The 26766-nt window shown below is 48.3% G+C and overlaps 2 protein-coding genes across 11 annotated transcripts in view; one reads left to right on the plus strand and one right to left on the minus strand.

Moving 5' to 3' along the window:
* Window positions 1–11221, plus strand: part of FAM83H (family with sequence similarity 83 member H) — a 25073-nt gene extending 13852 nt beyond the window's left edge. For all 4 annotated transcript variants that reach the window (XM_064677921.1, XM_064678078.1, XM_064678163.1 and 1 more), the window contains 4 exons: window positions 3693–4153; window positions 5557–5721; window positions 6056–6180; window positions 8348–11221. In XM_064677921.1, coding sequence (XP_064533991.1) covers window positions 3707–4153; window positions 5557–5721; window positions 6056–6180; window positions 8348–10997 — 3387 coding nt within the window. In that variant the 5' untranslated portion in view covers window positions 3693–3706 and the 3' untranslated portion in view covers window positions 10998–11221. The remainder of the gene's footprint in view (window positions 1–3692; window positions 4154–5556; window positions 5722–6055; window positions 6181–8347) is intronic.
* MAPK15 (mitogen-activated protein kinase 15) lies at window positions 5276–26652 on the minus strand. 7 transcript variants are annotated; one of them, XR_010435777.1, is made up of 15 exons: window positions 23331–26495; window positions 23043–23072; window positions 21727–21817; window positions 21439–21569; window positions 20709–20872; window positions 19403–19542; window positions 18944–19001; window positions 18050–18187; window positions 17715–17820; window positions 16953–17256; window positions 16554–16696; window positions 14854–15081; window positions 13444–13681; window positions 9079–13343; window positions 5276–8767 (listed from the first exon to the last, which is right to left on the minus strand). XR_010435777.1 is itself a non-coding variant. In XM_064678696.1 (13 exons), exons 1-12 carry the CDS (start codon window positions 23838–23840, stop codon window positions 14875–14877), a joined length of 2022 nt encoding a protein of 673 aa, XP_064534766.1. In that variant the 5' UTR covers window positions 23841–26495; the 3' UTR covers window positions 13351–13681; window positions 14854–14874. The 7 variants fall into 7 exon arrangements, 2 of the variants coding, with proteins under 2 accessions (XP_064534766.1, XP_064534857.1); XR_010435792.1 differs by having other exon boundaries at window positions 5276–5804; window positions 6029–13343; XR_010435781.1 differs by having other exon boundaries at window positions 5276–9236.
* Window positions 26653–26766: the final 114 nt, after the last annotated feature.

The following is a 26766-nucleotide window of genomic DNA, read 5'->3' on the forward strand; positions in this document are numbered from 1 at the left end:
CCACCCAAACCATTCCATGATTCCATGACAAGGGTCAAGAGGTGTTGATTTTCTTACCAAAGCCAAAGGACAAGCAGCAGATCCAAAGGAGAAGGAGGCCACGACGGACTCTCAGGCTGAGCTGCAGAACTCCTTGCCTCTGGCTGCTGCAGATACTCCAATTTGACAGGGATTTAGGGAAACTCTGGGTGAGTTGGTGACAGCAAAATGCTTTGAGGCTCTTGACAGGCATCAAAACCCATCTGGGGCTGGAGATTCCGGAGCCCCACGGAGCTGAACTTGGCTCTGAGAAGTGGTGAAGAATCAGAAGTGCTGTCCCTGTTCCTGTCTGTTTTCCACACCTCCTGCTCTTAGTCCCTATGGGAGACGGGTTTCCAGGGCTGATGGACCTTTGATCCCCTCCCACAGAGCTGATTTTATGGCTGGTTCTCCCAGAAATAGATGGAAAAGGCGGGGTTCAGGCACGGTGAGAAGGAAGCCTGGAGAGACTGAAGGTGTGTGAACTCTTTATTGAGAGGACCAGAAAGGAAATCATGGAATCATTTGGCCTGGAAGCTTATCTTGTTCCACCCTCTGCCATGGGCATGGACACCTTTACACCAGCCCAGGTTGCTCCAAGCCCCGTCCAACCTGGCCTTGGACACTTGCAGGGATGGGGCAGCCACAGCTTCTCTGGGCAACCTGTGCCAGTTCCTCACCACCTTCCCAGGGAAGAATTTGTCCCCAATATCTGATCTAAATCTAATCTGATTCATCCTTCTGTCGAAGTTACCACCCATCCTCTAGGCAAGTCCTGGTATGAAGCACTGACAGTTCGAAGCAGGATTGTGTGTTGGAGTTAAAACAAGCGAGGTCAGCATTGAGGCTGTAGAAGGTTGATTTGTTACTGTTTGGGGGACAAAATAACAGAATACTTGGCCAAATGTGAGCATCTCTGTTAGAAGATGAATCCTTGGGTATTACTCACTTATTTTCCATCACCTCTGAGGGGCAACACAACCCTTGCAGGTGGGCACATTATACACCTGCATTTGGTGACTCCGACCCTTGAGTAGCAATCCCGGTTCCAAAACTTGGGGATTTGGGGTTATTTTAGATGCCTTTGGGCATCTGCACACAGCAGGTGTGCCAGCAGCCCTGCAGAGACCCACAGCCTCCTCAGCAGCAGCTGGAGGCCAGGCCAGGTACCTTCAGGCATCCCGAGTGACATGGGGCACCCATGTATGAACACCTGAAACCTGAACTGCTGCCCTGGTTATGGTTGCACTTTATTTATATTGACTTTCCCAAGACTTAAGGGTTTGGTGCTGGGAAGAATCAGATTTCACCCCTGCTGCCTAATTCGCCTGCTGAAAATTTTCTTTTATGTTCCCCTAAACCACCAGGGCCTGGACAGTGGGATCAGTGGGGGTGTTGCCAGGGTGCTCAGTGGACTGAAGAACTTCTGAGGTCCCATATCAGTGTGTTCTGCTCAAAAAAACAATTGCTGGAATTTTTTCCCAGGTCCTATTGGCAGGATGTAGCAGGAGTCTCTTGCTGTCCTGTCCAATCCTGGGGCAGTTCTCTCCCACTCTTCCTGGGGGGCTTTTCCTGGTAAAGCTGTGAAGATGTGAAGAACATTGATGATGTGCTTGAGCTTTCCTGTTCCCTCCTGGGGGGGGGTGTTGCAGGGTGTGTGACTCTGGGATTTTGGACTAAGGGCCTCTGGGGTCTTCCTTTTCCAATATTGTCATGGAAATGGAAGGAGGGATGTTCAGGGGTTCCCTTTGGCCTGAGCAGGTCACACAGCTGCTCACAGCTGCAGGTGGTGCTGGGTTGACATGAGCTCTTCTTCTCTTGTACCCACCAACAGTTTAGTGCCTGAGGTATTCTGGACACAGAATATCTTGTTACCCTTTATAAAGATCCCCAAGGGAATTGTGGAGGTGCCACACATTATTATTTTTAGCATCTTCATAAAATGAAATTCCTAATTAAATAAAGAAGTATGTAAATAAAATTCTCTATTATCCCATAGTTACAGGCTGAAAATCTGCATTTGGTGTATTTTCAGTTTGTGACTCGGTTTCTTTGACAGTTGTGATGGTTCAGAATTCCAAAAAGACAATGTTTTTCTTTCTCTGAGGTGAAAGAAGCTGCAGGAAGCAGATTTTCAGGTGAAGTTCAAGCAAGGAGCCAACCCCTGCTTGGAGTCCCTCTTGTCTGAGGTGCCCCTGAGCGAGGAGAATCCAGCCATCACTGAAGAGCACTAAGAGCTGATGTGTGTCCAGTCTGTGTGTTCCCCTCTGGAGTGGGGAAACCCAACATGGTGTTCCCTGAACTGTTAAAGGAACCAAGGCTCAAAGCAGAGAATGCCCTACAAAATACAGGGAATACACAGTTCTGGGGTCAAAAAAAATAACAAGGCAATGCTGCACACTGAGTAATCCATCTCCTATTCCCTAAGGCATGTCAGCTGGTGCTCCACCAAATCCAGCCTTGCACTGGGATAATGGACACACTTGGAATGGATCAAAACTAGTTAAAAGAGAAGTGAAGAGACAGGAGTTTAAAAACCAATTTTGTCTTAGAAACCTCCCTCTGGCTCACAAATATCAGCCAGAAATGGTGTGTGATTGCTTCCAAATGATTTGGAGAGGAATTGCTTCCCAAAGAGTGGATGACTTGACCCAGAACTGGAGACCCAGCCTGGCAGTTGGCAGCTTCACAACACCAAATCTCACCCAGTGCCTCAGGGCTCTGCCAGCTGCAGACATGTGTTCCCAGGAGCTGGAACACAGCAAAACAAAATTATAAACTAAAAAAAATCCATGAGCTAAGTGCAGAATTCAGCTGAATTTGTCAAGATGGGCTATAGCAGGAGAAGTTTTATTTATTCCTTAACCTGAGCTCAGCTCATGCCCATCAGAGTGATAGAAGGTAATAAATATCTTTTGAGGTTCCAGTAACTTCTCCCCTTTCACTTTATCTGATAGGGAAAGAGTTTGTGCATGTATATATATTAAATATTTACATATATAAACCAGCTTTTTTCATGCAAGCTGAGAATTCATCAGTATGGTACAGTTCTTGTTGCAGCTCAGGGAATTAAAGGATGCCAACAGTTAATAGAGTCATGGAATCACAGGCTGGTTTGGGTTGGAAGGAACCTTAGAGCTCCTCTCGTTTCACCCCCCTGCCATGGGCAGGGACACCTTCCACTAGACCAGGTGGCTGCAAGCCCTAGAACATTTCCAGAACTGGGACAGACACTTCTGGTGGCAGAAACACAACTTCTGGTTTTTGTTTCACAGTTCTCAGATTTGTGGGTCTATTTTGGAAGAAATAACTCCATCTCCCAGGAAGTGCAGGGTTTTCCAGTCCCCCTCCAAATATCTCTTGGGGGCTCCCCCTTAACATCCCTCCCAGGCCAGCAACTCACCTCACTCCCATTGCTGTGTTCAGTGGCACCAGGTCCTCACCAGCCCCATAGCCGTGCTTGATTTGTTCCTTATTTTGGCCCAAAACAATTAACTCTGTGAAGGTAATGGTTAAGTGACTCACACCTTTGCCTAATTAATGCTCCCATCCCTTCGGAGTGAACTTTCTCCAGCACTGCTCCATGTGCTTTGACTCTCTTCCCTTTGCCTTTGTGAGGCCGATGTGTCGCTGTCATGACACCACTCTCATGGCTGGTTTGAATTTCCTTACAGCTCTCCCTCCCCTCATGGCTCGTCGGTCCCAAAGCTCCTCGCAGGGGGACAATCCCCTTGACCCCAACTACCTTCCCCCCCACTACAAGGAGTATTACCGCCTGGCGCTGGACGTGCTCACGGAGGAGGGCAAGGAGAGCTACCAGCGCTTCCTGGCAGAGGAGGCAGCCCCCGACTTCCTCTGCGGCTCCGAGGTGGATCACATCATCCAGAACCTCCAGAAGCCCCAGTATGCCAACCAGGAGGGCAGCACAGACACCACAGGGGACAACGACATGGACGGATCCTCCGGGACTTACTGGCCCATGAACTCAGACCTTGCCGTTCCTGAGCTTGACCTGGGCTGGCCAATGGTCTTTGGGTTCAGGGGAACGGAGGTGACGACCCTGGTGCAGCCACCGCCCCCGGACAACCCCAGCATTAAGGAGGAGGCTCGCAGGATGATTCGAGCAGCTCAGCAGGTGAGACAGGGAGAGCCCAGCTAGAGCAGAGGTAAAATCACGTGTGTGCCAGAGAAGTGCCAGAATAGAGAATCAAAGAATGGTTTGGGTGGGAAGGGACCTTAAAGCTCATCCAGTTCCACTCCCTGCCATTGGCAGGGACACCTTCCACTAGACCAGGTTGCTCCAAGCCCCATCCAATCTGGCCTTGAACACTTCCAGGGATGGAGCAGCCACAGCTTCTCTGGGCAACCTGTGCCAGGAACTTACCATTCTCACAGGGAAGAATTTCTTCCCAATATCCCACCTAACCCTGCCCTCTGACAGAGGGAATCCATTCCCCCTTGTCCTGTCATTCCAGGCCCATGTCCAAAGTCCCTCTCCAGCTCTCCTGGAGTCCCTTTAGGCACTAGAAGGGGCTCTAAGGTCTCCCTGGAGCCTTCTCTTCTCCAGGCTGAACAATATCAGGTCCTCTGCCAATTCCTTTAACTTTGCTCCCAGGACCTGACAGAGGGGCAGGATGATTCAAACCCCACCACTGACTGCACCGAAGCCTGTCTCTGCTCTTCTCTGCTCTCACAGCACAGTGTGCAAGGCCACACTAAAATACAGCAGAGTTCACAGAATCCCACAACAGCTGAGCTTGGATGGGGCCTCTGGAGCTGGTCGAGTCCAGCTGCCCTGCTCAGAGGAGGGCAGTTACAGAGGGTTAATCAGGATGTGTCCTTGAGCATCTCCAAGGATGCTCCCTCCTTGAGCATCTTCAAGGGATCAGGACAGGCTGTTCCCATGTTCAACCCCCTCTTCCAGTCCCAGAGACTTCTCTCATGTTTAATTGGAATTTCACGTGTTTCACTTTGCGTCTCGTCCTCTCCCTGGGCACAACTGAAAAGTGTTTGGCTCCCTTCTTCCTTATGCCCTTTCCATCAGGTATTTGTACTCACAGACAGGAGTTGGGAAGGACAGGGAGGTAGACCTGTGAAGCTGCTTCCCATATTATCACGTGGATGTAGTTGGATAGTGACTGCCTGAACGTTGGCCAGGAAGTTACCTAAAAATGGCAAGAGGGTTTTGGAGTGGGGGAGCAGCTCCTTACACCACCCAGTGTGGTTACAGGGCCAAAAAATTCATGGAATCATTGGATTGATCAGTCAGGGAACATTCAGGGGCAGTGAAGTTTTCCTTCACACCTCATACCAGAACATTTCCTGGACAGAAATTTTGTTTCCAGTTCTCAGGCCCAGAGTGGTTAAAGGAACCTTTAATTGGGATGTTTCCTGTTCCAAAAGGAAGTTGGAATGAAAGTTCCAGTTTCAAAAGGGAGATGGAGACAGTGCAGCTTTGGGGTGTGAGGTGCTGGGGAACATGGACAGTCGTGCATGAGATGGCACAGGTGGCTGAGGTGTCCCTGCATCCCTCCCCAGGTGGTGGCCATCGTGATGGACGTTTTCACAGACGTGGATCTACTCTTTGAGGTGCTGGATGCTGCTTCTCGCCGAGTGCCTGTCTACATCCTGCTGGATGAAATGAACTCCCAGCTTTTCCTTGATACAGCTGCCAAGTGCAGAGTCAACCTGAACTATGTGGAGGTGAGCAAAGACCTGCCCTGCTTGAGTCATGTCCTGAGGCAGATGTGTCCTGGGACACAGAAGGCTAGTGTGGCAGGAAACACCTGAGAAAGGGGAAAACAGGCCAGAGCCTGGTAAAAGATGAATGTGAAGAGAGAGGGGAGAGCTGGCATGACAAGGGGTAAAGGCTGAGGACACACTGATAAAGTTTTGTCCATTTGTGTGTCTGCAGGCAGAATCACTAGAGCTGTAGGAGAATCTGGTGGCAGGACGGAGGTTAAAGGAGAGGGGGAAGGAGGAGGGGCAGGGGAGGGAATGAGGGTCCCACCTGAGTCAGTGCCTTTCTGGTTTGCAGTTCCTGAGGGTGAGGACAGTGTCTGGCCCAACTTACTACTGCCGCACGGGGATGTCCTTCAAAGGGCACCTGAAGGAGAAGTTCCTGCTGGTGGACTGCATGGTGGTACTCAGCGGCAACTACAGGTGAGGAGCCCTGTCATGGTGCCTGTCCTGTGGTGAGAGACTCAGGTGCTTTGTGCAAGAGGTTGCCTACAGAGGTGCCCAGCTCCCATCTGAGCCATGTAACTTCCAAGGAGAATTTGCTGTAGTGTATGGAGACTTGCATCCTAGTCTGGAACAAATGAACTTCAACCTCCACTCATACAATCATCAAATCATGGAATGGTTTGTGTGAGAATGGACCTTAAAGCTCATCTTGTCCCACCCCCTGCCATGTGCAGGGACACCTTCCACTAGACCAGGTTGCTCCAAGCCCTGTCCAACCTGGCCTGGAACACTTCCAGAGATGGGGCAGCCACAGCTTCTCTGGGCAACAGAGAGGTGGATGGTTTTAGTTAGGATGGAGATCAGCCACTAACATGTTACCATTCTTTTGGAACAACAATCTCCCCAGCTAAGGCATCCATTGTTGGCAGAATAAATGTTTTTAGTGAGTTCCAATATGAGAATTTCTCTTTCAAGTATTAAGGCGTGATGGGATGAACACCTGTCATGCTCTAAGCGTGTAATCACAGAACCACAGAATGGTTTAGGTTGAAGGGACCTTAAAGCTCATCTGGTTTCACCCCCCGCTCTTGGCAGGGAGACCTTCCACTACACCAGGTTGCTCAAAGCCTGCCAGGAGTTGCTTCTCCTGGTGGAAGATAAGCAAATAGAACTAGGGGTATTTTAAAAAACAGTATATGAAGATAAACATCCACAGCATAGGCATCTGAATAAAGTGCACATTCTTTGTAACAAGATTCCACTTGAGCTTTTTTCCCGATGTTTGGAAAGAATTATTGTCAAACTTGATGCTGTACCAAACAACTAACTGTTCCAATTGAATCATTTTTTGCTTATGAGAACATCAAGTTAATTGTTCAAGACTACTTCTGCCACTCTCTCATGTGCTTTGGGTTTTCAAATATTGTATCATTTTTGAAGTAGGAAGTTGTGGAAGTGTTCAAATACAGGTTGGACAGGGCTTGGAGCAGCCTGGGCTAGTGGAAGGTGTCCCTGCCCATGGCAGGAGAGTGGAACAAGGTGGTTGCGATGGTCCCTTCCAGCCCAAATCAGTCTGGCATTCTATAAGAGAAGCTGGTGAGTTGGTGAAGCAGCATTTTGCAATTCCACATGGATATCAGGGACAAAAGTTTTCCTCACTGAAGGATACTGAGCAGCAATTTTTCAGGTAAAGTACACCATACTGCAGTGGAGGTCAATACACCAATTGAAGAAGTCCTCGACCCCAGACACCCCAAGCCAGGCTTCCTTCGCATCAAGAATTAAAAAATCTATAAAAAAAAAGACAATAATTTTAAGGGTTTTGCTTAACCCCAGCAGGCAGCTAAACCCCACCCAGGTGTCCCTCACACCTCCTAGCAGGATACTGCAGAGAATCTGAAACATGAGAACACTCCTGGGTTGTGATACAGTTTAACACCTACAGCAAACAGGCACACACAGGCAAAGCAAAGCAAGGGATCTCTTCCCTGCTTCCCACGGCTTGGCAGATATCCAGCCATTCCCAGAAAAGCAGAGCTTGACTTGGGAAGACAAAGGCTGTAACACTGAACATCCTCCTCCCTCATTTCCAGCCCAGCTCCTTCTGTCCAGTCCCCCCTCGCCTGTGTGGGTGGAAGGGTTGTGCCACTGCAGGGGCAAGATCCTGCATTTGCCTCTGCTCGATGTCCTGAGGTTCCCATTGGCACAGCTGCCCAGCCTTTGGGGTCCCCTGACTGGTGTCACCTGCCAAGTGCAGAGGGCACACACTGACTGATGTCCCAGACATTATCAACAGTGTTAAAGACAGAAGCATCTACTTCACACAACAATAATCATCCCCAATAATCATCCCCTCATTCTCTGGCTGTGGACACTACGGACTGGCTTTTTAGAACAGAAGTCATTTGTTGCCTTGTAAAATCCTCTGCAAAGATGTGATCCCAAATCAATAGCTAACTGTGAGGTTAGGGAACGATCATGTGTAACAAGTGCCTACAGGGGAATTTTCTGTCATTATTTTGCCATATTTCTACCTGAGCAGAAAATTCAGAATTTCCTTCAGGCAAGCAAACGCTTTAATGAAAAGGGGTCCAGCTGAGTTACTCAATGCTAATGCCCTCCATCACTTCTGTTCTCTCCGTAGTTTCATGTGGTCCTTCGAGAAGATCCACAGGAGCATCGCGCACATCTTCCAGGGCGAGCTGGTGGCCAGCTTTGATGAGGAATTCCGCATTTTGTTTGCACAGTCGGAACCTCTCGTTCCTCCAGCCAATGTCCTGGCAAAGGCAGAGAATGCCTTCGCCATGGCTCCCTTTGGCAATAACATGCCTTTCTTTCCCAAAAAAGGCCCCCTGATGTTCCAGAGGGATGACAGCCTCTTCCCCTCCTTCATGGACAGAGTGGATCCGGACAGGTACTTCCTCTCCAACTTTCGGCGGGATGACATGCTGCGGCACACCGTGGAGGGCTCAGCCATGAGGATGTATAAAAAGGTGGAAATGGAGAATTCCCAGATGGACCCGGTCAGGGGCTTCCTCCGTTCCAAGCAGCTAGAGCTGGATGCCTTTAAGAGACACAGTTTTGCAGAAGGAACATTTGAAAATTTTGCTTCTTCCAAGCAGTATGCCCGGCAGATGTTCATGAACAACATGGATGAGTTCAAAATCCAATCCAGTCATTTCCAGAAGGACCAGTTCTACCAGTACCAGTTTGAACATCCCCATCTCTCTGGCAGACCTCAGGGATTCTTTGACAGGATTCGAGGGGGAAGGCCGGGATTCAATGAACTGGAAGACTATGGAGAGGGACCCCGATACCCTGAACTGGAACCCAGTTTCTCCCAGGAGGGTTTCCCCTTACGGCTGGATTACGTACCCTCAAATTCTTCCAGGGAGGTGAGACACGGCTCCGACCAGTTGAACCCTGCAGGCAATGGCCCGATGGGAATGATGTTACGGAGGCAGAATATAGGACAGAAATTCATTTGCCAGACTTCTCCCACGCAGAAGCAGAGCCTGGAGCAGCGCTTGTTCCTACAGGACAAGGACGAGGACCAGGACGATGACAAGAACACCCAGGAGAACAGAACAGGGTTACGGAACTGGAGGATATCTTCGTACCTCAGCGCGTACCAGTCTGAACCGGATGAAGGGCTCCCGATGCCGATGGAGTCCGAGGCGTATAATGATGCTCTTGGGGATCCCCTCCCAAAGCACCCCACTGACCTCATCCCAGCCTTCAAATCCCCCACATCTTTCAATAGCAAGGCACTGGGAATTGACAGTGCCAAGGAATTTGCGGATCCTGATAGAGCAGGTGAAGAAACCTCGATAATGAAACCAGATGCCTTCAGGTCCAGGATAAATCCCTTGATCCAGAGGAGTTCCAGGCTCAGGTCCTCTCTGATTTTCAGTGCTGCCAAATTAGATCAGCCCAACACCACAATAGAAAAGGTGCAGATGATCCAAAAAGAGCAGATGTCCAGTGAGGTGACGAAGGACAATGAAACCATCAAGACGGCCACCTCCTCCAAAGTGGCCGAGCTGCTGGAGAAGTACAAAGCCGTGGGCAAGGACACGGAGCGGGGCACAGTCACCCACACCAAAGCTGTTTCAGGTTACCTCCAGGAGGAATCACAGAACACGGAGAAGAAATGTACCAAATCCGTGCAGTATAAGATTCTGGAGAGCAGGGTGCTGGACTCCAAAGACTCCTGCAGTACTTACAAAATGCACGGAGAGTTGGACAGAGCATTCGGAATGGCCTCATCCACCCCCCAGCTTGGGGATGCATTGAGTAAGGATCCCCTGGCACATCTTGGCACTAAGGTGGACAAGCTGTCATCTCGGTTTTACCCGATTGAGAACAAACCTGCTCTTCCAGAGAAGGAGAGTCTGATATATGTAGGAGACACTCAGAAATTGGCTCTTCCAGAGAAGAAGGACAGGGTGACCTTCAGAGAAGACACTCCAAAGTTAGTCAACACAGAAATGAAGAAACCACAAGTTAGGACAAGTACCACATCCTCAGCTCTGGAAAGCCTGTCTAGGAGTCCAGGGTCTGACAGCTCTCTCAATAAATCTGAGGAAGACTGTTCAAAACAAGAGCAAAATCCCATGGAATTTTTAAGAAAAGGGTCACTACGACTGAAGCAGCTTTTAAACCCAAAAGGTGAAAAGAAGTTTGAGGAGGAACCCGCTTCTGAGAGTGGAAAATGTGACAAGCAGGCAGTGGTGCTCAAACGATCGTCCATAGGGGACTGCCAGGAAGCAATGGAAGAAGAAAAATCCCACAAATTCGCAGCACCGCTCCCCCCCAAGAGCAGCCAGACAACGCAGGGGAGGTTCCCTTCCTCCACAGCCAACATCCTGTACAGCAGCAACCTGCGTGACGACACCAAGGTGATCCTGGAGCAGATCTCTGCCAACAGCCAGAAGAACAGAGCCGAGCTGGCCAAGCAGCTGCCGTCCACCAGCAACCCTGACCTCTCCAGGTCAACCATGAGCTTGGAAAGAAAAGGGGAGAAGGAGAAAAGCTGCAACATCCACAGGTCGGAGAGCTTTGGGAGCCAGAAACGGAACTTCCAGCGGCAGCCGTCGGAGGACAGAGACACCCTCCTGAAAAAAATGGAGAACATGCGGAAGGAGAAGCGAGTCTACAGCAGGTTCGAGGTGTTCTGCAAGAAGGACGAACACACGAGTCCGAGTGAAGAGGAATATGACACAGATGCCAAAGACAAGAAGATGGGAAAATTCATGCCCAAAATCCTGGGGACCTTCAAGACCAAAAAATGATCGTAAAAATCCTATTTAATTCCATTTAATCACTGACTGTCACAGGGGAAGGAGGAAGAAACTTGTTTATGATGGCTACAAACCCCACAGGCAATGCTCTTCTGGGTAAGTGAGCAGAAACATGTCCAGCATGAGCCTCCCACGGCACAGTTTGCTCCATAAAGTCAGGTGGTATCAAACAACCTTATTACACTATGTTCCTAATAAAATTATTGAACTGCCAACATGCTTAAAACACAGAAGTCTCTTTTTTTAAAAGAAGTCTCTGTTCTGTTACTGTACAAAACTGAAAGTCTCTGTTACACCCAAGGAATATTTTTCAGCTGACAAAACAATTCTACTTTCGGAAGAAAAGAATAAAAAATAGAAAATTCAATACTTGAGTTCAGGCCAGGAAAGATAAATACACACAGAGACACACATACATTAACTGGAAAAAGTGTTTAAAGCCTGTTGTTTCTCAGGTACAGTTATCCTTTCTCTGTAGCTCACAATGAATCAGTCACAGGAGGCATCTTTTTGAAGGTTTACAGACCAAAAAAATATTGTAACCAACTTTTGGCCCTAATCTGTGACTCTGGTCTTGTCCAGCAGCACAGGCCCAGCTTTTGTATTTAGCAGTTCCTGAGCCTGTGGGATCTGGTTTGCTTGAGGTTTGTTCTCCTGTGTGTAGGGAATTATTTGCTTTAAGGACTCAGCTGAAGGAGCAGCTGAAAAGGCCATAAAAAGGACATTGAAGTGCTATTGATGGAGATGGGCCTGGTTTTAGGAGGCCTGAGGAAACAGCCTCAAGTTGTGCCAGGGGAGGTTTAGGTTGGATATTTGGAAAATTCCTTCCAAAACCCTGGAAAGGATTGTCCAGTCCTGACATAGGCTGCCCACGGCACTAGTGGAGTCTCTGAAACTTGAACTTTTCCTGGGATGCCAGCTCCCAGGGCAGCAGGCTGGACTTAGGTATTTATAACAGTTAATGATTATTTTACTGTTTGCTGAAAACCTTGGGAACTGGATGTGCAGAATGACTGTCTGATCTGAAAAAAAAAATTAAGGCTGATTTCCATTTTAACACAAATGGTGGTAAAAATCTGCAGGAATCAAGAGCAGCTTTGTTGTAACATGAGGAGGTACACTGAGCAATAAAATTAGGAGAGGACAAAAGAGGAAAAAAAGGATGGGAAAAGGGGCCAAAACTGGGAAAAAAGTAGAAATGGATTTCTTATACCCATTTCATATTATCACAAAATCACAGGATGGTTTGTGTGGGAAGAGACCTTAAAGACCATCTGGCCCCACCCCCTGCCATGGGCAGGGACACCTCCCACTGTCCCAGGTTGCTCCAAGCCCCATCCAGCCTGGCCTTGGACACTTCCAGGGATGGGGCAGCCACAGCTTCTCTGGGAAACCTGTGCCAGGAACTCAGCACCCTCACAGGGAAGAATTTCTTCACAATATCTTTTCTAAATATCTCCTCTTTTAGTTTAAAACTGAACATTGTGACCCATCTCAGATACAGCCCATGATCTTTTATACATGTCCACAGCCATAAATGAGTTATTTTGTCTGCTCTGATTAATCAATCAGATGGAGTTATTGATGGGTCCCAAAATGAACTGCAGTGGCCGACAGTTGTTCTCTGTCAGCCAATACAGATTCTTTTACTCTAGAGAGGTATGTGCATATATATTCTAGCTCTGTTTGTGCAATTCTTACATCATTCCACACCTCCCCAGCCCTTCCCAAACCCACCTGCTCCAGCCTCGTTCTGTAACAGACAAATTTGGAATTTATTTCTGCAGTGACAGGCTACATTAGCAATTTAGAATTTTGCTGTACTTATTGTTTAGGATTTTCTCTTGCTCAGGTGGGACATGTGCTTCTGCCCAGAGCCCGAGTGACACAGCTCTGCTGGTGACAGGTGGGTGACCAGTTGCTGCAGGTGGCACAACCAACTATTGCAGAAGAACCAATTCCCTTGGCAGCAACTAAAGTCACTGTAAGAACAACCTGTTGGTGTTCCAGCCCAGCTACTCTCAGTCTGGGATGGGGGTCACAGAGGCCCTTGGCTGTCATGCTGTGAGGGGCCAGGATCCAAGGGAGCTCACAGCTGGAATTGGGTGCCCTTCTCTCTCAGATGCCCCACAACCAGCATTTGGACTCTCGGGAGCCAACCCACTGCTCAGAGCTCTGCCCACACCACAGGCTCCCCTGGCACTGCCACTCCTACATCTCCCTGGACCTCAGACAGGCAGGAAACACCTGTACTATGAATATACCACAGTAAGCCTGGACTTCCCTGTGAGCTGCACTTCCTGGCTCCCTCCTGTTACCAGACTCCAGTGACCACACCTGCGACCAAGGGGAAGGCATTAATTTTTAATTAAGTAGCCTTGGGTGTTTAGACGCCAGAAGATAAAATGGCAATTCAGCCAATGGCAGTGGTACTCACATGCTGGAATTCAGCACCTGAATCCCCTTGGTAACTGTAGTTCCAATGTTCTGGAATAACAATCATTTATCACAGGTGGAGTAAAACTTCAGGGACACAGACAAGAACTTCAAGTTAATGAGGAGAATGTATCCAAAATCCGCATTAAAACAGGAATATAAAGTTTCCTGTAGTCCCACTGTAGCCTGGTAACACCTTCACGATGTCTCAGCAATAGTACCTCATGGAACTCTGCTTTCTTAAAGCAAAAACAAAACAAAAAAAGACCAATTATTCATTGAAGACAGCCTTACCAACAGGTACTTTCCCTCTCAACACAGTGAACGCTGACTGAAAGACAAAGATATTTTGTGGTGCAATATAAACTATTTATTAGGGCAATATTTACAATATTACATGGTAGGGAAGCTGTTAGATATTGTAGCAGAGCCCACCTGTGTTTCAAATGCTTTCCTACTTGATTTTATCAAAAATAAACCACAATGGTTTTGTTTATTTACCCCAGAAGAGTCATAGAAATGAGTGGAAATCAGAATGAAGGGCTGTAAGATCTGTGAAGAGTTTGATCTCCACGGTCTTCAGAGAACAGTTACCTGCTCTGTTCAAAAACAATCCACATTTAGGTAGACTGCTGAAGAATCCTGGAATGGCTTGGAAGGGACCTTTTAAAGGTCATATAGTCCCACTCTCCTGCCATGGACAGGGACACCTTCCAGTAGACCAAGTTCCCCCAAGCCCCTTTCGACCTGGCCTTGGACACTTCCATGGATGGGGCAGTCACAGCTTCTCTGGGCAACCTGTGCCAGGGCCTCACCAGCCTCACATGGAAGAATTCCTTCCCAGTATCCCATCTAACCCTGCCCTCTGTCTGTGGGAAGCCATTGACCTTTTCCCTGTCACTCCAGGCCCTTGTCCCCAGTCCCTCTCCAGCTCTCCTGGAGCCCCTTTAGGCTCTGGAAGGGGCTCCAAGGTCTCCCTGGAGCCTTCTCTTCTCCAGGTGAACACCCCCAGCTCACCCAGCCTGGCTCCATAGCAGAGGGGCTCCAGCCTTCAGAGCATTTTCTTGACCTTGCACCTGGCCTTGCTGAAATTCAGGAGGTTCCCCTGGGCCCTGAATATGTCTAAAACCACTCAAGTATTAGAATATTGCAGTTTTCTGTAATTTTTTTGTGACAATTCAAACAAGAGGCATGAACTGACAGTGTTCACTGTTCTCACAAGTGAGGGAGCAAACATGCTGTGCCCTTGTCTGGTGAGACTGGAAGGCAGATGGGTTGGATCCCTTTCCTGTTGGCTTGTCCAGAGGAAAGGAGGATATTGTCCCATGCTGTGACTAAAGCATTTCCTCAAATTTTGCTCTCTCTTGTTGCCCCTGCTCAGTCAGGGGCTGAGGGATGAGCTGTACTTCACCTGGCTGGAACATCTCCACATTCACTGCTCGGGGTTTTGGGAGGCCTTTGTTATGGGGAGACTCTGCAGTGCAGATTTACTGATGGTTCCATAGGCCTGGGAGTAGCTGCCCATCGATGCTCTTGGATCACCCGCAGCTCCCACATTGGCAGTGATCTGGAACATCTTTTTACTGGGCTTCAGAAGGGGACGAACATCTTTGCTGTGACACTGAGAGTTTCTGGGATTCTGTGTGAGAAAGAAAAGCCAAGAGAAGTTAATAACCTGGAATCAGCTTTCTGGACACAGGTTTGGCTTTCGTCAGCATTACCCTTCCAGTGAACAAACACAAAGCTCAGAGCACGTGTTGGCTGATCTTCTCCCTGTTCTGCTCTTCCCGTCACAGAAAGTTGGTCACAATTCCCTGAAGATTTTTCCAAATTCATTGGTCATGTGTACACATGCATGCACATCAAGCTCCACAATCCCATTTGGGGATTGGCTCCTCTCACTCCCCAAACCTATCCATTTTGGACAGGATCCCAAAGCAGAGGGGTTGAAAGGTGAGTTGCAAGTGGGCTCCTGGATATACTTGGAGTTTCTGGCAATGTGGGCTAATGAAAGGTGTCCCTGTCCATGGCAGAGGGGTGGAATGAGACGAGTTTTAAGGTCCCTGCCAACCCAAACCAGTCTGTGATTCTGTGATACTATGAATCTGTGCTGCCTCCTTCCACACTCTGCCAATAAGCTTCCTCTGATCACTTGTGCAAGTGCCACAAGTCACCAGGCAACAGCCAGCCAGCTCAGGAACAGAAAAAGCAGGAGCAAGAAGTAATTAAAGAACCTAGCGAGGGTAAGGACTTTTACAAGGAAGCATGGCCAAGAACCAGGAAGAGAGAGGAGCAGAGAGGACAGGACTGACACCTTGCTCACTAACAGCAATCCATTAGAATCATGGAATCATCAAGTCACATAATTGTTTGGGTTGGAAAAGTCCTCTGAGCCCAAGTCCAGCTGCTCCCCAAGCACTGCCAAAGCTCCAACTAACCCACATCGCCAGGTGCAACATCCACATGGCTGTTAAACTCCTCCAGAGATGGGAACTCCACCACTGCCCTGGGCAACCTGTGTCAGGCCTGGACAGCCCTTTCCATGAAGGAATTTTTCCCAATATCCAACCTGAACCTCCCCTGGCACAACTTGAGGCCATTCCCTCTTGTCCTGTCCCTTGTTCCCCAGGAGCAGAGCCTGACCTCCGCCTGGCTCCTCCCTCCTGTCAGGGGGTTGGAGAGAGTGAGAAGGTCCTCCCTGAGCCTCCTTTTCCCCAGGCTGAGCCCCCCAAGCTCCCTCAGCTGCTCCTGGTGCTCCAGCCCCTTCCCAGCTCCACTCTCTTCCACTGAGGAGCGTGAAAGACGCGCTCCTCAACGTCTTTCTTGTCATGAGGAGGCCAAAACTGTCCCCAGGACTGGAGGTGCCTCAGCAGTGCCAGCACAGGGGACAGGCTCTGCCCTGGGCCTGTGGCCACACTGTGCCTGCTACAAGCCAGGAGCCACTGGCTTCTTACCCACCTGGGCACACCCGGGCTCATGTTCAGCCCCTGTCACCAGCACCCCCAGGAACTTTTCCAGCTTTCCAGCCACTCTACCCTAAGCCTGGAGCACTGCAGGGAGTTGTTGTGACCCAAGTTACCACAGGTAAGGGTTAGAAGTTAAGCTACTCACATTGTAAAGGTTCTGCACACTTGTAGGAGGGAGCCCAGTGTTTGTCCATGAGATTTGTCTCCCTAGTTTCCCATTGGTGGAGATTCTGGGTTGTTGAGGTGGTGCAGAAAAGTTCCTGATCCCAGCACCAGGATTTGCATTTCCTGCAGAAGGAAAAACATGAGAGAAAGAAAGAAAATCATGAGGACACAGAACACGTTGACTGAGGCAGGAACAGCCACACCCCCAACACTCATTCAACAGTGTTTTGTTCTTATGTCATTTTCCTCCCACACTCTCACCCCCTCGTTTTACCATGCAAATCCCCTCACTTCTTTGACAGCATTCAGTCTCTCTTCTCTCTTCCCCCCAACGATGCCCCACGGTGTGTCACACCCTGTGTAGGAGGGTGGTACCTACTCTGCACAGTGGTGTGTGTGATGGGGTTGTACATCATCACACTGATCTGTGATCTCTGACACACAGTTCTGGCCAAATCCTTGCTCTGGCTGGATCCTGTTGGCTGGACTCCTGCTGTGGCTCCTGCATGCACATGTGAAGGGTTTAGGAGAGGAGGTGCTGGTTCTTGCTGGACTTTTCTGGTGGGTACAGTCACTGGGCTGAAATTTGGGAGAAGTGGGCTGGATTCAGACTGGCTCAGCTGAAGGTTTTCTCTCTGCCCTCGCTCCTTTAGAAGGCTCCTTGATTTTTTTTCAAGGATCAACTGCAGAACAGAAAAGCTGACTAGACTTAATGCAGCAATACAGCAGAGGAACAAAACATCAAAACAAAGAGGAATACTTGTAAATATCTGGAATTTATTTCACAGTAACAAGTATAATTTTGGAACTAGATGATCTCTAAGCTCCCTTCCAACCCTAACCACTCTGTGATTCTATGATTCTATGATTCTATGGCTGTTGGATCCAGCATAGTATATTCCCCTCTAACCCAGTCTTTCTCAGACATCATGCTTCAGAGACTTTTCCTTTCCCAAAGGGCATTTAAAGGTCTCTAAAAGACTCTGACAGTATGGAACTGACCGACCAAACACTGAGGTGTAACTGTGTCAGCAGGTATGGACAGCCCAGGGAAATACAAAGACAACAGAATTTGTTAAGTGTGTGCAAGAATGGAAGGTTACCTGGAGGATTAGGATTTGGGAAAACAGGATGAAAGTACCTCATATAATTTATTTCGATATTCTGCCACAGACAGCTGGACATCATCACCCAAAGGAAGGACCACATTATAATCCAAAGAGGGCTCCCTGGAAGGACAATGGAATCTAGAGAGATGAGAACACATCATGTAATTCACTGACTGAAAGCAGCACCACAGACTAACACTATTTAAACAGGATTGTTAAACAATCTCATGTAAATAGGGTTGGAGAAAATGAAGAATTAGCTTTGGGGTTTTTTTCTGTAATGCACTTAAAGAAGACTTGTGCCAGGAACAGGTTTGTAATGTCTCAGAAGACATCAGGGGAAGCTGCACACTGGTGTCACCCTCACCTGTTCACATAAGGATGCTGCAGAGCCTCCTCTGCTGTGAGCCGTTTGTCAGGGTTAAATACCAGAAGTTTCTTCAGCAGATCCAAGGCAGGGAGTGGAGTAGAGGATGGGAAAATCTCCTCAAATGTTACTCGCTGCCTAGAAGACAGAAAACAATAATCTGAGTTCTCAGTGTCCAGTTCCCAGTGAAGGCAGGAATGACAGTTATGGGGATCACACCAAGGTGACATCTGACCCCAGAGTTCACTCACAAAGATAATCACTGGAATGGTTTGGGTGGGAAGGGACCTTGAAGCTTATCTCTTGCTAGCCCCACGATCCCACAAATTCAGACCTGAGACCACAGAAACACATTTCTGTGTAATTTGCAATGAGAAGATGAAGTTTGATAATCTGGTTTTGCATTTTGGAACCCTAAATATAATTGTGAACATAATCAACAAGAGAGTATCTTATACATTTGAAATATCAGTTTTAAAACCCAAATCTTACTTATATTTTAAATAATTTCTATTTAAGAAGAGACCTTAGAGTCCCTTCCACTGCCTAAAGGAGCTCCAAGAGAGCAACTCTGGACAAGGGCTGGGAGTGACAGGACAAGAGGATGGGCTTCCCACTGGAAAAGTGGAGATTAAAATGGGATATTGGGAAGAAATCCTTGCCTGTGAGGATAAGGAGTGACTGGAATGGATTTCCTGGAGAAATGGTGGCTGCCCCACCCCTGGAAGTGTTCCAGGCCAGGTTGGACAGGGCTTAGAGCAACCTGGGCTAGTGGAAGGTGTCCCTGCCCATGGCAGGGGGTGGCACTGGATGGTCTTGAAGGTCACTTCCCACCCAAACCATTCTGGGATTCCACGATTCCACGGTCATACAGACACACCCCCCCAGGCTTACCGGGAACTCATGTGGTTAATAACTGAGGCCTTGTACTCTGACTGCAGAGCCACAATATCTGCAGTAACAAAAAGGTACTGTTAATGCCAAGATGAGGGTTACCTCAGAGAGCTACACAGCAAATATTATTGGATGTTAGCATAGGAAATTACTCTCATAACACATAATGGGAGATCTGTGGAAGGGGAATGGAATATTACAAATTTTCTAAGATTATTTCTGAATTTGTATTTATTAATCATAGACTTCATAAACCTGCACTCTCACACCCACAGAGGCAGAGGCACCAAGATATCTGAACTTCTTATTTTCCTCTAACACTAACATTCACAATTAAGTCTCCTTGGAAAGGTGCCAGAATGACCCACAAGAAATACCTTCTCCTCTTCTCCATCTGGGCTGCTTTCTCCCCCTCTTTAATCCCTTCTCTGAATCCCTTTCCCCACAGCAGAGTCCTACCTTCTGGGGACGGAGCAGGGATGACCCTTAGGATCTGCTCTATCTGATTCATTGTTGATGTTCCAGGGAAAAGAGGCTTCCCAAGCAGCATCTCTCCCAGAATACAGCCAATGCTCCACATGTCTACACCTTTAGTGTAACTATAAACAGGAACAGAACAGAGTTAGGATTAAATCAAGCAAGTATTTTCCTGTACCTGCTATTCACATCACCTACAGTGATCTATTTTGCTAGAAAACATGCTTGGAGACTTCTCAGATACAAATGCTCACATTTGAACTATAAATTGAATGACATTTGGGAATCGTGAGACTGGCAAACATGAAACAGAAAAGAGATTTAGCCTACTCAAAGGCTAGTCTAGGAAACCATAAAAGGAAATATATAACAGAGAAATGCTAGAACAAGGCAATATATAAAAGGTAATGCCAGAAAAAGGTAATATATCCTTTTCATATGACCAAGAATGAAGATACATGTTGATCTTTGGAAACAACTGACTTTTCAAGGCATAATGTATGTATGAAGTAGTAAAATTTACATTTTTAAGCAAAGTAAACACCAGACAATGGGTATAGGACAGTTTGGAAAACATTTAAATTCGGGATACTACCTCAGCCTCTATTTATTTACTTTTCTGATTTTTCATCTTTAAGTCAAGAAAGGGACTAAGCCTGACTAACAGGCAGCTGGTTTAATGTTTGATTACAGAGTATTTCCTGAAGATCTATCAAAAACCACTCCTTCAATTTTGAAAGGAGGACTTATGTTCTCAAGCAAATTTTGTAAAGATGTGGGTTTAAAGGGAGAAAGAATAAGTCCAGTGGGAGAAAGGGTGACAAAGAGATAAGCTGCTCATGTATGTATATGAACACTCTAAGGACACAGGAAGGACGTGTACATCATGTACATAAAAACATGAGAGTTTTATGTTGCAGAACTGAAGTTTAAATGTATATTGAGAAAACAGACTGACCCGACATTGCATCCAGTGACATCCCAAACTGACACATTTAAGACCTTTAGACAATCGATTTCCCAGTGGTGAGGAAGTCACAGACTCCCAGCCTTGGCTCACCTGCGAGAGGCCAGCAGGATCTCGGGGGCAAGTCACAGACTCCCAGCCTTGGCTCACCTGCGAGAGGCCAGCAGGATCTCGGGGGCAAGTCACAGACTCCCAGCCTTGGCTCACCTGCGAGAGGCCAGCAGGATCTCGGGGGCAAGTCACAGACTCCCAGCCTTGGCTCACCTGCGAGAAGCCAGCAGGATCTCGGGGGCAAGTCACAGACTCCCAGCCTTGGCTCACCTGCGAGAGGCCAGCAGGATCTCGGGGGCGCGGTACCAGCGCGTGGCCACGTACTCGGTCAGCGCGGGGCTGGGCTGCTCCTCGCCCCGCTGGCACAGGGAACGGGCCAGCCCGAAGTCACACAGCTTCACACAGCACTCTGCATCCAGCAGGATGTTGGAGGGCTGCATTGAACACAGGAGAATTAACTGGCTTTTGACTCTCAATAGTAGAAGAATATTATCAAGGTTCTTTTCTTAGTCTCATGCTTGCATACTTTTCCACACTTTTCCTATGGAGCCAGGCCAGGAGAGCTGGGGGTGTTCACCTGGAGAAGAGAAGGCTCCAGGGAGACCTTAGAGCTCCTTCCAGTGCCTAAAGGGGCTCCAGGAGAGATGGAGAGGGACTTTGGACATGAGCCTGGAGGGACAGGAAAAAGGGCAATGGCTTCCCACGGACAGAGGGCAGGGTTAGATGGGATACTGGGAAGAAATTCTTCCATGTGAGGATGGTGAGGCCCTGGCACAGGTTGCCCAGAGAAGCTGTGGCTGCCCCATCCCTGGAAGTGTCCAAGGCCAGGTTGGATGGGGCTTAAAGCGACCTGGGCTAGTGGAAGGTGTCCCTGTCCATGGCAGAGGAGTGGGACTGGATGACCTTTAAAAGGTCCCTTCCATCTCAAATCAGTCTGGGATTTTATTGAGTGTTTGACAGAAAACTGGAGTGAAGGCTACAGACAATGACTGAAATGTACCTTCTGATCCCTGTGAATGACATTCCCCGAGTGGATGAATTTAGTTGCCTTCAGGAGCTGGTAGAGAATGTAACACTTGTGGATGTCTTTCAGCAAATTCCCCTTCTTAATAACAGCATGTAAATCTGTCTCTGTAATATATTACAGCAGTAATATATTTACATCAGTAAAGATCAGTAATATCATGAATGTTCATGTAAATCACCAGCACACCACTATCAAAGTGGGAATAAGGAGAACTCCGAAGAGAGGCTGGATTTGAGTGGCTGCTGCAATGCTGAGTCTCACCCATGGACTCGAAGATGAGGTAGATATCCTTGTCATTCTCAGCTTGGATAACATCGAGCAGCTTGATGATATTTGGATGTTCTCCAAATTCCTGTGCAGGGAAGAGACCCAGCTGTCAAAATCACATGTTTTGCTTGTGAGTCATAAAAAGGGACAATAGCCTATTTTAGTTTGTATTATTGTCTAGAACAAACATTAATATGCTGTTTCCTCGATTAGGCTTCTTCTGAAATAAACTTGAAAAAAGAATTTAAGCTTCTTCCATAGTATGAAACCAGCCAGTTAATCTGAAAAATAATCTCTGTTGACTGAAACATTGGTTCTAAAAATCCCTCTATACCACTTAAAACAAATTCCTTTCTGATCCCTCAGTCTTGAACCTCAAGAAAGATGTATAAAATAGGAGGGGAAACTAAAATTCTTTAGTCTGTTGAGCCCCAAAAGTCACAGAAGTACAGGCTGAACAGCACATTAACTTCCCTCCCCAGCCCCCTGCTGCCAAATGACTCCGTCTTTCCTTCAGGAGAAATATCCTTCTTTTCCCTGCTCCTCCTCCACCCATCTGCTCCAGAAGTGCTGCACTTTCAGAGATGATCTAACTTACAGGTAATTTACTTCTAAGGAATTGTTTATATTTTTAGCTTTTAAGTTTGCAGCTTCTATTTCAGGCTTCAGGAATGACTAAAAAGTAAAAAAACCTCATCTCTTTACTACTTAAAGTTGGCAGTCTTAGGAAATACCTATTCCATGAGCCCTGTCTCACTTGTGTCCTTAGAAATAACATTATTTCAAAATATTGATGTTTCTACATGGACAAATAATTATAATGCCACTGATAAGGCCAATTATATCACAACAAGAGCAGCTTTAAGTTACTCCTTGCAGATCTTCCCTTTTTGTTTTGCTTTGATTATTTTAAGTGATCAAATTGCTTCCCACATGATGGGGAAAAGTAAATTTGGCATCCCCCATGCCAGCCCCCCTCTGATCATGGCAGTTAAAATGTAAGAGAAACAGTTCACGTCCATAAAGAAGCAAGAAGTGACAGAAAGTGAAAGTCTACCTGTTGATGCTGCAGGAGACACATTGCTAAAAATGTGGAAAGAGCAGGAAAGAGTAAAAACAAGCACAAATGGAATGTGTTTCATTCAGGTGGGTTTGCCCTGAAAGGCTCTTTGCCAAGATGGTGCAGAAAAAAAATTAAAGAGTTGTCAACACTAATCACTGATCACTGCATTTTGGAAAACAATGGGAAGAAGATATGTGGACATCAGAGATAATAAAAAATCAGAGTGGAGGAGGAACATGGACATTACCTGCAGGAACATAATCTCTCGAAATGTTCTCTGGAAATAAAGAAAAAGTAGTTTATTATCACCTCAAGAGAATGGCAAGGGATGCACTTCAATGAGAGGGTTAAATCCACTCCTCTTTTGTAGATGCCACAGTACACAAAGCCTGACATTTATTGTTCCTTTTTATCCCAATATAGCTGCAGACTGTATTATTACATGCATAATTATCATCTTTCAGAGACAAAACTCTTGAAAATACCTATGGAATCCCACCACATCTCACAACACATCAGGACAATGATTTCTCACCTGAGCATCCGTCCTGTTTCTGAAAGCATCAAAAATCTTTTTAACAGCAACTATTTCTCCCGTCCTGCGGTCGATTGCCTTCCAGACGATGCCGTAGGCCTGGGGAGAAACACAGACAGTGAGCAGTGTGCTGACAGCCTGCCCCAGCTCAGGCCTGCAGCAGAGCCAGAATGGGCTCAACAAAGGGCTGCAAGAGAGGTGATCACTCGCTGCCTGGAAGAGAGAGAGAGAGAACAGGCCCCTCTGCTCTGGAGCAAGGCTGGGAGAGCTGGGACCTTCCAGCCTGGAGAAGAGGAGGCTCCAGGGAGACCTTAGAGCCTTCCCAGTGCCTAAAGGGGCTCCAGGAGAGCTGGAGGGGGACTCTGGACAAGGGATGGAGGGACAGGACAAGGGGGAAGGGATTCCTACTAGAAAAGCAGGGATATACATGAGATATTGGAAAGAAACCTTTGCCTGTGAGTGTAGTGAGAGACTGGAATGGATTTCCTGGAGAAACTGCAGCTGCCCCATCCCTAGAAGTGTCCAAGGCCAGGTTGGATGGGGCTCTGAGAAAACTGGTCCAGTGAAAGGTGTTCTTGCCTATGGCAAGGGGGTGAAATGAGATGATCTTTAAGGTTACTTCCCACCCAAACCATTCTGTGTTTCCATGATTCTGTGGATGGAGAGTGGCCCTGAGAAGAAGGACTTGGGGGTGCTGGTGGATGAAAAACTGGATGTGAGCTGACAACATGCACCTGCAGCCCAGAGAGTCAATCATGTCCTGGGCTGCATCAAAAGAAGGACAACCAGGGGATGAGGCCCAGCCAGCCTGGGGTTGTAACAGGCAGGTACTGCCTGACTAACCCCATCTCCCTCTGTGACAGGGTCACCCCTCAGTGGCTGAGGGAAAGGCTGTGAATGTGTCTGCCTGGACTCTAGGAAAGCTCTGACAGCATTTCCCACAACATTCTCCAGGAGAACCTGGCTGCTCCTGGCCTGGACAGGCGCACTGTTTGCTCGGTAACACCCAGCTGATGCCAGTCCCAGAGAGTGGTGGGAAACGGGGCTGGGCACCAGTGGGGTTCCCCAGGCTCAGTGCTGGGGCCAGTCCTGTTTCATGTCTTTATTGACTCTCTGGACAAGGGGATTGAGGGCACTTCAGCCAGTTCGCAGAGGACACCAGACTGGGTGGGAGTGTGGATCAGAGGGCAGAAACCTCTGCAGGGGTGTCTGGGAAGGCTGGATCAATGGGAGGGAATCGATGGGCCAAAGCCAATGGTGTGAGGATCCACAAGGTCCTGCCCTTGGGTCACAACAAGCCCATGAAATGCTCAAGCCTTGGGATAGAGCAGCTGGAAAGCTGGAAAAGAACCTAGAGGTGCTGGTGACAGTGGCTGAACAGGAGCTCAGGTGTACCCAGGTGGGCCAGAGGCCAATGGCACCTGGCCTGTGCCAGCAACAGTGTGGCCAGCAGGTCGAGAGAGGTAATTCTTCCCCTGTACTCAAGTTTGGTGAGATCCCACCTGGAGCACTGCATCCAGCTTGGAGCTCCTCAGTACAAGAAAGACATGGACCAGCTTGAGCAGGTCCAGAGGAGGCCATGGAGATTCTCCGAGGGCTGGAGCCCCTCTGCTCTGGAGCCAGGCTGGGACAGCTGGGGGGGTTCGCCTGGAGAAGAAAAGGCTCCAGGGAGACCTTATTGTGGCCTTTCAATACTTAAAGGGGGCTGAAAAGAAGGATGGAGAGAGACTTGTTACCAATGTCTGTAGTAACAGTATCACAGCATCACAGAATTGCTGAGGTTGGAAAAGCCCTCCGAGACCTTGGGGTCCAACCACTAATGCAGCACTGCCAGGTCCAACATTAAACCTTTCTTTTTTTAATTAAAAACTGTACTATCTATTAGTGGAATGGGAACTTCTACCAGTTTTCCCTGTTCTGGATGACTGTGATACTTGCAAATGGTGATTGCTCAGTCTTACTTGTGGTAGAGATCCCATTTTCTTATTTTAGGTCATGGATTTGCACCTTGACTTTCCACATTCTAGGAGCTGCTTTACCTCTGCACGAGGGGATCATGCCCCACTCAGAAAGGCCCAGTTAATGTTTAAGTACTTGTACAAAGCAAAACAGCTGCAATATGTGACAGTGAGTGACTCTAGCGATGAAGTACTCTTACAGTGAGTATCATGACATTGAGGCAGACTTCCCAGGAACATGTGTGGTCCTGGAGCATAGGTTCAGGACATTTGCCATGCATCAGGCAGTTGTACAAGTACCTCAGGTAAGTGCTACAGTACTTCCCTGTTGGCAACTGGGATTTATCTTTTTTCTCCAAGTAACACTCCAAGTGACAGGACAAGAGGAAACAGCCTCAAACTGTGCCGGGGAGGTTTAGGTTGGACATGGAGAAAATTCCTCATGGAAAGGGCTGTCCAGCCCTGGCCCAGGCTGCACAGGGCAAGGGTGGAGTTCCCATCCCTGGGGGGTTTAACAGCCGTGTGGACGTGGCACTTGGAGACACGGGGTAGTGGAGGCCTTGGCAGTGCCAGGGGAGTGGTTGGACTCAATGGGCTCAGAGGCTTTTCCAACCCAAATGATTTCATAATTCTATGAAGCAAATGGCCCTCTCTCACATGACTCCTTGTAATTGCACATGAAATACTTAAACACTCATATCAATGCAACTAAACAACGACAAAGAGCTGCCAGAATAGAAGTGCAGATAATTGAGGAAGGTTTGGAGACTGTCTGAGGAGAAATATCTTAGAAATTACCACTGGCTCATGTACAGAAATATATTTCACGGAGAAGACACGACTTGATGCAGAATGACCTGTGAAGTGAGAGGGTTACAGGAAATGCAGAAAGATTTAGCAGGCACAGAAAGAATGTACTTTGAGACTCGGATCCATTTTACCATTTACTCCCGAGCTCCCATGCCCTCCCCCCGAGTTCCCCCGGGTCACCTGGAGCTCCCACAGAGCCCTGAGCTCCAGACAGGATCCCTGAGCTCCCACGGGCACCTGAACTCGCCTGGGGCCCCTCAGCTCCCCGGGCCACCTGGAGCTCACACAGGGTCCTGAACTCCACACGGGCCCGACGAGCTCCCACGGGCCCGACGAGCTCCCACGGGCCCGACGAGCTCCCACGGGCCCGACGAGCTCCCACGGGCCCGACGAGCTCCCACGGGCCCCCGGGCACTCACCCCCTTGCCCAGGCGCCTCTTGATCTCGTACTTCTGGCACACGAGCGGCTCCACCTCGGGCGGGCTCATGGCGGCGCCTCCCTGTTGGCTCCGCTGCCATGGAAACGGCCCCGCGCCCCGCGCACGCGCAGCGGTACCGCGGGCGGCCGCCGGGCGGCGCCCTGACCCGGCACGGAGGCGGAACGGAGGAGCAGGGGGGGAACATGGCGTCCCACTGAGGCGTGTGGGAGAGATAAAGGGAGGAGCGTG

The sequence above is a fragment of the Pseudopipra pipra genome, chromosome 1, assembly GCF_036250125.1.
Source record: "Pseudopipra pipra isolate bDixPip1 chromosome 1, bDixPip1.hap1, whole genome shotgun sequence".
Classification (NCBI taxonomy): domain Eukaryota; kingdom Metazoa; phylum Chordata; class Aves; order Passeriformes; family Pipridae; genus Pseudopipra; species Pseudopipra pipra.